The sequence below is a fragment of the Petromyzon marinus genome, chromosome 40 (assembly GCF_048934315.1).
Source record: "Petromyzon marinus isolate PM22_M1 ecotype Great Lakes invasive population chromosome 40, UKy_Petmar_22M1.pri1.0, whole genome shotgun sequence".
Taxonomy (NCBI): domain Eukaryota; kingdom Metazoa; phylum Chordata; class Hyperoartia; order Petromyzontiformes; family Petromyzontidae; genus Petromyzon; species Petromyzon marinus.
The window spans coordinates 11,319,321-11,328,953 of NC_133706.1; the positions used below are offsets into that span (position 1 = coordinate 11,319,321).

General features: G+C 47.9%; 1 protein-coding gene across 3 annotated transcripts in view; it reads left to right on the plus strand.

The window, feature by feature from the left end:
- Positions 1-4,837, plus strand: part of LOC116950790 (semaphorin-4D-like) — a 42,963-nt gene extending 38,126 nt beyond the window's left edge. For all 3 annotated transcript variants that reach the window (XM_076073138.1, XM_076073137.1, XM_032968859.2), the window contains 2 exons: positions 23-69; positions 774-4,837. In XM_076073138.1, coding sequence (XP_075929253.1) covers positions 23-69; positions 774-1,057 — 331 coding nt within the window. In that variant the 3' untranslated portion in view covers positions 1,058-4,837. The remainder of the gene's footprint in view (positions 1-22; positions 70-773) is intronic.
- Positions 4,838-9,633: the final 4,796 nt, after the last annotated feature.

Genomic DNA, 9,633 nt, shown 5'->3' on the forward strand with positions numbered 1-9,633 from the left:
GTCAACATTTGTTGTTTTGCAGGAGCCTGCTGCAGAACCTGACGCATGAAGATGCCCAGGCTTGCGGTGGTGAGACCCCAAATGCCTCGCCTTGGGAATGCTAATCAGGGGAAATAAATAGATTCACAGTTTATTTTCACCCAAATAGAATAATTGTTAAGTGTGATGGCATTAAAGCTAGTGTGCCCAACAGACCTCTGTCATTGATCATCATCATCAGCCATTGTCGATCCACTGCTGGATGAAGGCCTCCCCCCTGCACCTTCATCTCCCTCTTGCACATGAACTAATCTCGTAGCTCCATCTCCACGATGGTGGTCACCTCGCATCTGTTCTCTCTGTTGGATTCCACTCTCCGCCGCCACTCTTTCAGAGGCCATCGCCGCGTCGGGTGATGTCCTGCCCAAGCCCGTTCGCCTTCATTGCTTTTCATGGTCAACTCGTTCAGAACCAATGCGAATGTTTATTTATACAGCATGAGGAATTCAATGAGCTGTAGGAAGCTCTTTTTCACGGATGTCCAGAAAGGGGGGCGGGTCAGTAAGTCACTAAACATATTAATCATGGATATGAGTACAAATTGCATAAGTACATAATTTCCTGCCGGACACTAAATGCAAGCTTGGGAAAGGCAGCAAAACAAAAACAGCATTCACTGATATTGTCCACTGATGAACATCCCAGAGTAATTCCTCCTCTGTTGTTCAAAATGTAAAATCTGAAAGCGCGATGTTGACGGGTTTCACATTCCACTGAACCCTGTCGCTTTGCAGGAGCAGAGGAAGAAGTGACCCACCTGGAGCGGCAGACAGGAAACCCGTGCAACAGCTATCACAAGGAGATGTTGACCGGGTGGATCTTTTTTGTCTTGTCCGCCTTGTCCGCCTTAGTCTTAGGGGTGCTGCTATGCAGACAGCAGGCGTGTTTTGAGTGCGCTAAGTACGATCGCGCAAAGGCGATGAAGACAGTCCCTGACGGTGACTCCAAATGCACGGCGCCGAATGGGAACCGATACGTCCTGAGTAAGAATACGGCGGCCGAGCTGAGCAAACCTTAGCCCGCGCCCAGTATCCGCCTCCGTCTCTCATCCGTGTGAAGAGGAGGCTTGAGCTGGTCGAGAAGGGTTTTTATTCTCAACGCCAGCTCACACTTCCACTCGTCATCCAAAGCCAACCCCAAACTCTCCAACTCAGTCTCCTTTATATTCTTGGGTCTTTCCGTAAAGTCACGTGGATAGTTTAGAAGAAAAAAAAACAAAATAATACAAAAAAACCCACGGCGTTTCGATCGCAACACAAGCGTTCGTCATCAGGAAGAAAAAATTCCTGCAGTCACGAAAGCTTTAAGTCAAGGTTCAGTCTCCTCTTATAGCCCATCTCGCCACTATCCCGCCAATCACCTTCTCGACTTTTTCTGCCCTTATATAATCCTTCTCCACACCAATCCAATCAGAGTGTCCTCCACTCAATCATCGGATTGCGTGTCGTGTACGGTAGTGCTCCCGTGACCCCTGACCCCTAACCCGTGGTCGTGCGGTGTTTGTGTGTGATGGTGGCAGACGCCGTGTCACCCAGTGGCAGCGACGGTGGCTGTTCGTACATTTTACGTAAAACGATCGCTCCTGCGGAAAAGTGTGATGCTTCGTCAAAGTATATTCGGTGTGCACGCTCGGGGTACAACGCATCACGTAGTGCTGGCACAATAATTTGTTGCACATGAGAGGGGGGGGGCGTCTTTATTTAAAGATGAATTGCCCCCTTATCACCTTATATTAAATGTAAACTATACTCATTTAATCGCAACACTTTACAATCCACATTTCATCGTTTTTATTCAATCTCCCTTACGATGAACTCCATTCACTCACGTCATCCACCTACGAATGTCTACAACAAACAGTGATATTTGCGAGTTATCAGGTTTCATTCCAGTACATTCCTCATCTTCAGTATGTTTTGCAAGTCTTCAGGTGCATGTAGCGGTAATACATGCAGACATCATACAAGTAGATGGTAGCGTAGTTGCCAACCCTACTGATGTAAGCGGTTTGGCTGCAGCATTTTACACCCTTTTAAGCTCAAAACAAAGCAAAAAAAATTCATCGGTATATTCTTTTCGAGCTTAGCTGTGAATATCGGTGTTACAGCAGCCTACGGCTTAACTCGGTCCAGTTGTCAAGTATGGTAAACATGTACGGGTTGAATGTGTGTGAAAAGAGTCTAAGAGGGAAAACAGACTTAATTGTGAGCCACCTCCAAATGGTGAAAATGCATCCACGTGTGTAAGAGGGTTGAATTTATTGAAGCGCCTCTTAATTCACCGGTCCAAGAGAAAGAGAAACGCTCCACAATGAGAACTCGTAGGGCGTGGTGGGGGGGTGGGGTTGCTTTTACAACTTCAAAGGACATTTGTCTTAAGTGGGGAACTCTCCTCGGCTTCATCTTCACGCTTGGGAGGGGTTAAAACGCGGCCCAGCGGCAGCGGTTTCGCCGCTCGTTGTAGACGTTAACGGCGTGAATCCGGCGGCCGGCCGACCCTGAGGTGTTTTGGTTATGAACAGGAATTTATTTTCCTTTCACCCCGCCGCCCCCCCCCCCCCCCCAAGGCCCTCCTTTTATTGTTGATGAAATTTTCTCCGATTAACACCGTCTCGCACGCGGATGGACGTCGGGCTCGCTGACGTTATTCGCATCGGGCTCGCTGACGTTATTCGCATCGGGCTCGCTGACGTTATTCGCATCGGGCTCGCTGACGTTATTCGCATCGGGCTCGCTGACGTTATTCGCAAGCTGCCCACAAACGTTGGGCCGGCGTCGTGGTCCAAAGTTGCCAAATTCGAAAGCTGCCCGCCAACTCCTCAATTGGGATCATGCGGGGCAATCGTCGCCCCCCTCCCCGCTTACTGGCAGACCAATGCCTACTTTGTGCCCACAGGGACAGCTGCCACTGGGGGTGCCCGTTCAAATGTGTTGAGATGTGAAGCGCTCTAACCCGGTGTTCTACTAACTCCTGTAACGCGTGACGCTGTTACGTAGCCGTGATCGTCACCACGATCTGTCCTCTTGCGACAACATCGCAACCGTCGCGTGACGGACGCCCGTGCAGATTTCGCCCAACTGCTCAGGGGCCATCCATTGAGTAGGACCGCAGAAGTCTGTCAAAACTTGATCCCCCCACCCCTCCCTGTACGCACGCGAACTTTTTACACCCCCCCCCCCCCACCTGCGTACGCACGCCTGACGCACCCCCCCCCCCGAATCCTATAGAACGGCCGATATTTAATCCACGCAGAAACGATCAAGGATGAATAATATTAACGCGTTAAAGCAAACAGATAGTCCACCGCCGGACTATCTAACTCATTTGAAGGCCAATGTAGACAAATTAGTATCGAGGCTTCACCCCCCCCCCCCCCATACGCAAGCGTACGCATTTGGGTTAACCCTCCCCAGCTCCATGCATGGCCCCTAATTGGGACCATCCCGCCAAGTTAATAAATAAAATCTCTCGTCATCTATCGCGTACAATAAATGCACAGTTACAACAAGTTAAACGCTTATGCTGCTCAGAATGTATATTCCTGCTCCTTGCAAGAATTTCCAGGAGCCCGTTTTGTTGCCACCTTCGCACAAACACGATGCGTATTTTTGCTTTTAAACTGAAGGCTTTTTTTTATTTGTATAGGGGTTTTTTATACACATTTTTTTCATAATCAGTGTATATAGTGACGATTATTTACACTTGCATGTGTTTATAATGTCGGTTATTTACCTCGAGAATCCTGCATTTTGTCCATTTCAGCACAGTCCTGTGAAGAGAAAAAAACTCAATAATGTGAAGAGCCGAAATGCACTGTGGTGAATACGAGACCGGTGGGCCCTTTCATAAATAACGGTCACGAAGCGGTCACTCAAAGACAGCCGCAGGTTGCCCGACTGCTGCTCGAGAGCTCCCTCGAGTTTGAGGCCATTCTGGCAGCAGTGACAGTGGACGAGAATTTGCAGGGCCGCACTTTTACGTGGTAGCTGTTCGAACGGTTCGCTAAAAGCTCCTGCCCGTGAAACCGCCTGTTGTAGCCATTTCAGGCCTGCACTTTTAGAAGTTAAATTATTTCATTTGTGATGTGTGTGTTCCCATGGTAAATGTCCCAATTTGTTTTTTGTTATGCTTATTTCTCAGTCGCAATGTCCTGTTTCGTACGGTTAGGCTCTGTATCCGTGTGTATGTTTCAGTAAGGTTTGCAATGCTGATTGATATATGCAGTTGATTATTATTGATCTCGGCCGGGAAACTCTATCCTCCTATTCCCAAAGATTCGAATACCCCATCATGGGCGTAGTTGGCAATTCCTGCACGCAGTTCGGACTGGAGACCTCAGCTTAGAGTACTGGAAAGGAATACTGCTGTTGAGAGGCCGTGCACTCTTTTTGTAAGCCGAAGAAGGGCAGACGTGTTTAACTATATCTCAGTGAACCTTTTATGCCTAATAAAGTTGTTTGGTAAATCTGTCGTAACCCTCCACCACCCGACACAGCCAGTAATGTTTGTCACGTAAAACAAAAAGTGTCAATTAGTTACTACTTCAGCCCACCGGTGGATTTACTCTCCAACACACCGGTGGGCTGAAGTAGTAACTTGTTGGTGTGTGTTGTTTATGTGCGGTGGAGAATTGCGACACATGTATACTTACGCGAGCTAACCCAAAAACCTTTTATTACGAATTATTGGTTGCGAAAGCCTACGTGTTAAGCTGAACCTTTTATATTTCAGTGAACCGAGTTTTCCCTTTGACATTTCATTCATTCAATACAAACGAAAATAAATGTTGCTTCTCTTACATTCGCGGTGCAAATAATTATTCACCGTGCAATTTTGTCTCTCGAACTCGTGAGCGCTGCTGTGCCGAGATCGGGCCGCTCCTTGTCGCCGCATCGTCTTCCAAAGACGTCCGGAGCACCGCGCACGTCTTTTGAAAAAGTCCCAACGTGGGAGTCGCCGGGTTCCTGGATCGGTTGGCTGGGGTGGTGGAAGCCAAGGAGGACTCCAAGCGACGCTCGCACGAGACTCGTAGTGCATCGGGGGCTTAAAGGCCACGCTGTGGTTTTAATGGTACAGTCGTATTGAGGTGACAGGCAATTTTTAAAATCACAAATTCAAAAAGACCCAACAACGGACCCTTAAAATAATCTTACAGTGACATGTCCAAAACAATGTATCCTCCCATGCATGTACAGCATTGGGCAACTCCTTACTGTGCATGTGTGGCGAGGATTTACGCCCTCCCACGCCACACAACAATATTAATGTTGAGTCTCTCGCTCACACCATATTATGTCTGCACTGTTACGGATAAGATAAGTTAATTACCCAGGCGTCGGTAACAAAAATAACAATTAGCCATTTGTTTCAAATTCGGAAGGAAAAAAAATCCTCAATATTTCAAGAGCCGCAATGCAATGTGAATACGAGACGGTGGTTCTTTTAGTTTACGAAATATTTTTTTTATTCCACATCCTCACATACACTGCAACATCCTGACATTCTGGACGGAATTACCAGTTGCATCGACGTCAGGCACACCGGACTCATCAGAGCAGGCGAGGGGGGGGGGGGGTGAGAAAACGGTGGTCCTGGATAAAAATCGTCACGAGGCAGTACTTTAAAAGAGCCGCATGCTGCTCCAGAACAGCAGGTTTGCCGAGCCTGCAGGTCTCAACCTTTCGCCAAATGTAACACCACGAGTGTGGCTGCCACCAGCGTCCCGCACGGCACTGAGACAGACGGAGCCTCGTCTCGTGTAGTCTCCCAGCTCCCTCGGCTCGCCCAGGCTCACGGGGAGGTCGCGACGTTTCGGGTTCCCACCCGACCTTCGCCGGCGACACTAAACCACCAAATAAGCCAAAAAGAGTCTGAGAACATGCAAACTCTTCCATGGTTTTCCCGTGGTTTATGCACACGAGTAAGAAGATTAGCAGCAGCCTCCACGTGGTGAGTGAGAAATCACGACGATTGCCACAAACGCGGCGACCGATTATCGCTCTCCTCGGACTCCAAAAAAGAAATGAATTTATTGCACAAATAGTACGTAAATATCACTTCTTGTAAGTTGCAATACTTTCTGTGCACAGCAATTCAGGAATTCATGTTCTGGTTACTTTCAGTTCCGGTTTTTTTGTTTACACTGGGTAAAATACCTGTAACTGAAGAGTGCATTTTACAATTTACCTTTGAAACTCCAATGCACGCAGCACTAAATATTGCGACCATTCCATGGATTTAAAAGGACTCTTGTGTGTAGTTTCTTGCCCAAGCCTGCGCAAGAGAAGCTCCACACCAACAGCAGCAGCAGTTCAATCATCCGCCACTGATGAGCACGGTTGGCTATGCACGGTGCGAAAAAAGTTCAACATACAAAGGTGCCTACTCTGCTCTCCCAATGAGGCCATAAGAATGGCCAGGCAATCGACTCCCTGTAGTCTGGTGATGAGTCAAACCAGTCAGACCATCTTGTCTTCACCGTGGGCCCACTTCTTCGAAAACTGGAAAATCATGCGCAAAGTGCTTCTGCCGCACGGAACACCTGCCAAACTCGCTCGTGAAACCCAATATATTTCGCGACAAACTTATTGGAGGGCGGGAGGTTAAATATTCGTACAAAGATTGAAACGAGTTGTACATTCGTCTGGTTGGACATTCAGATAGTTTCAACTCACTCGTATGATAAACTAAAACTATTAAACTATGTTTTTATTTTACCATGTGAGGCCCACTGAGCTGTATTGCTCCTTTTTCAGAAGCGACCTGGCCATCACAAACAATAGCTCAACAAAGTGGCTTATCATCGTGTGGAAATGTATATCAGTCACATACTCTGAAACGAGCGTTGGTGGGGAAAACCGGAGGACCCGGAGAAAAATACATGCGACCACGGGGAGGAGAGGGGCACCCAAGCTCCAAATATAGAACAGGCGTCAAGGGTCGTGGATCGAACCCACGGCCTCCTGTATACCAGGCGAAGCAGTTAACATCTCCTAGCCACTGCAGCGCCTCTCACTGCATCATCGTCATGAAGTGGTTCGCGATGCCACCGAAAGATCGACCAACTTGACCAACCAATCGGCTGCAGAACAAATGACAAGAAGATTACGAACCATCCGGACTGTACAGGTGCTCTTGGAACAAGATCATGTTTTGGTAGAACCAAGAGACCTTCAGAGGCAACCACGTGGTCGTTTGGCCGCAGAGAAAGGGAAGTAAAGGTCTGAGGAAGCTGTGGCAAGCAAGTTTTGTTTTATTTTTGTCTCAGCTCAGCCCTGGTATGAGCAACATCCTGACAGACGTAACAATTTAACGTGATCTACATGGTGGTCGAGATGTCTTGTGACCCCACCCCCCAATTAATTGACCCCTCACATTTTTTCCCCGTTTGCATATCGATGTCTGTTTAAAATAAGCCATAACTGTACGTTTTAGAGGATTAATTGGGGGTTCACAAAGCATCCGGACCACCCCGTACATCACAGAGGTCATTTCTCACGAAATAAAGACCGTAACGGTCAGTGTTCGTTCTCGCATGGAGTAATAGTTTAAAGAAAAAACTTAAAATGTAAAGTCGATATTCACGTATTTTTTATTATTATTACTGTGTTGACAGTGATATCACTATTTTACAGAGCAGTGCCAATCTACTGCTGGATGAAGGCTTCCCAAACAACGTCCGTGACGGGTTGATCGCTGTACAATAGCCTCGCCATGCTGTGTTGGTGCGGGTTGGGTGATCCAGTACTGGTTGAGATATCACGGATAGCTGATGAATACGTTCAGAGCACAGATACCCACTTTGCGGCCGCCCTTCCTTTCGGTGCCGTACGTGAAACAAAAACTCCGAATTTGCGGCGACAAATTCGGAATACTTTGATTGTCCGCTTTTAATCCACACGCACAATCATGCTGCACAACTCCACCAATAGATGGCAGCATGTGGCAAGATTGACCCATTCTTCTCTCTCTCGGATGATCATCGGCACCCTGCGTCCGATATTTCCCCGACCCACGCGTACATCTGCCCCCCCCCTACACCAATTTTACTAAGTCAGGGGTCACCAAACTTTTTTCACAGCGGGCCGGATAACTGATAGAATGACGAGCGCGGGCCGCATAATCATTCTGTTCAATACTTGGGGGTGGGAAAGATGCGTATTTGTGTGTGTTGACATGGAAACCATGATAACGTCAGAGCGTAGACGGAGCTACCACGAGCCGGGGAAGGACTTGGGACGGCGTGAAATAAGCAAACATTACAATAAACAAGAAAATCTAGATACAATAATTTAAAATATTAAATTTAAGGCGCATAGCAGTTAAAAGGTCTCCGCACGCGCGAATATCTCCTAGTATTCTAAACATAATATTTAAAAATAAATTGTATCACAACGTCTCGTGTTCCATACGTTTTATCAACCAAATCCAAGTACCGTCGGCGGGCCTGATGGACTGACGTCGCGGGCCGCATCCGCGGGCCGTAGTTTGGTGACCCCTGCACTAAGTCTACAGATGCATGGCCGATGAGCGCAGAGCCTCAGCTGACGGTGATTTGGCTCCGCGGGGCGAAGTTTCATCTTGACCCGTCCCCCCGCCACGAATGCGGCTGACACTGCCCCCACCGAATGGGCTGCAAGTTGAAATAAACTATAATTTTACTTTACCAGGTAAGGTCCAAAATGAGCAATGAAGCTCTTTTTTCAGAAACAACCTGGCCACAAATGACAGCTCAACGAAGTGGGTTATCATGCGGAAATGTAGAGCAGCCACTCACTCTAAACGCATGTTTCTAAATGTGGATGGAACAAACCGGAGAGAGAGACAAGCAAACTCCAAATATACAGCAGGCCTCAGGATCGGGATCGAAGTCACGACCTCCTGTATACCAAGCGAGGTAGTTAACATCTCTCCACCGTGATGATGATGAGAGAGACAAGCAAACAGCAGGCGTCAGGATCGGGATCGAACCCACGACCTCCTGTATACCAAGCGAGGTAGTTAACATCTCGCCACCGTGATGATGATGAGAGAGACAAGCAAACAGCAGGCGTCAGGATCGGAATCGAACCCACGACCTCTTGTATACCAGGCGAGGTAGTTAACATCTCCCCACCCAGATAGCGTACCTGACCACGACAATTTCGTGAGACGTGCGACGGGTTTGGATCTTCAGTGTTAAAACAGTTGCGACTCCATGGACGCGTGTCCTTGCCAGTTTCCATGCAGAGTGTAGTCCCCGACTACAGCCCTGAGGTCAATCGTCGCAACTTCCAGCTCATCGCAACTCCCTAAAATCGGTCACGTGACGACGTGTGGAGGCCTTTAAAGCCCCGATGTCCCAAGCTAAGGGGGACACCGAGACATTTCAGCGACCATCGTAAGAACGAACTTCGTCACCTGTCTGAATGTAAACTACTAATAATTTTACAAACATTTTTATTTTACCAGGTTAGGCCCACTAAGCTGTATAGCTCTTTTTCAGAAGCGACCTGGCCACAATTGAATCATTTGGCGGGACCCCGGGGTCCCACAAAAATCAGGTCAATAATTATTATTTTTCCGTCCGCCCCACTCGTGACCCCGACAGCTACG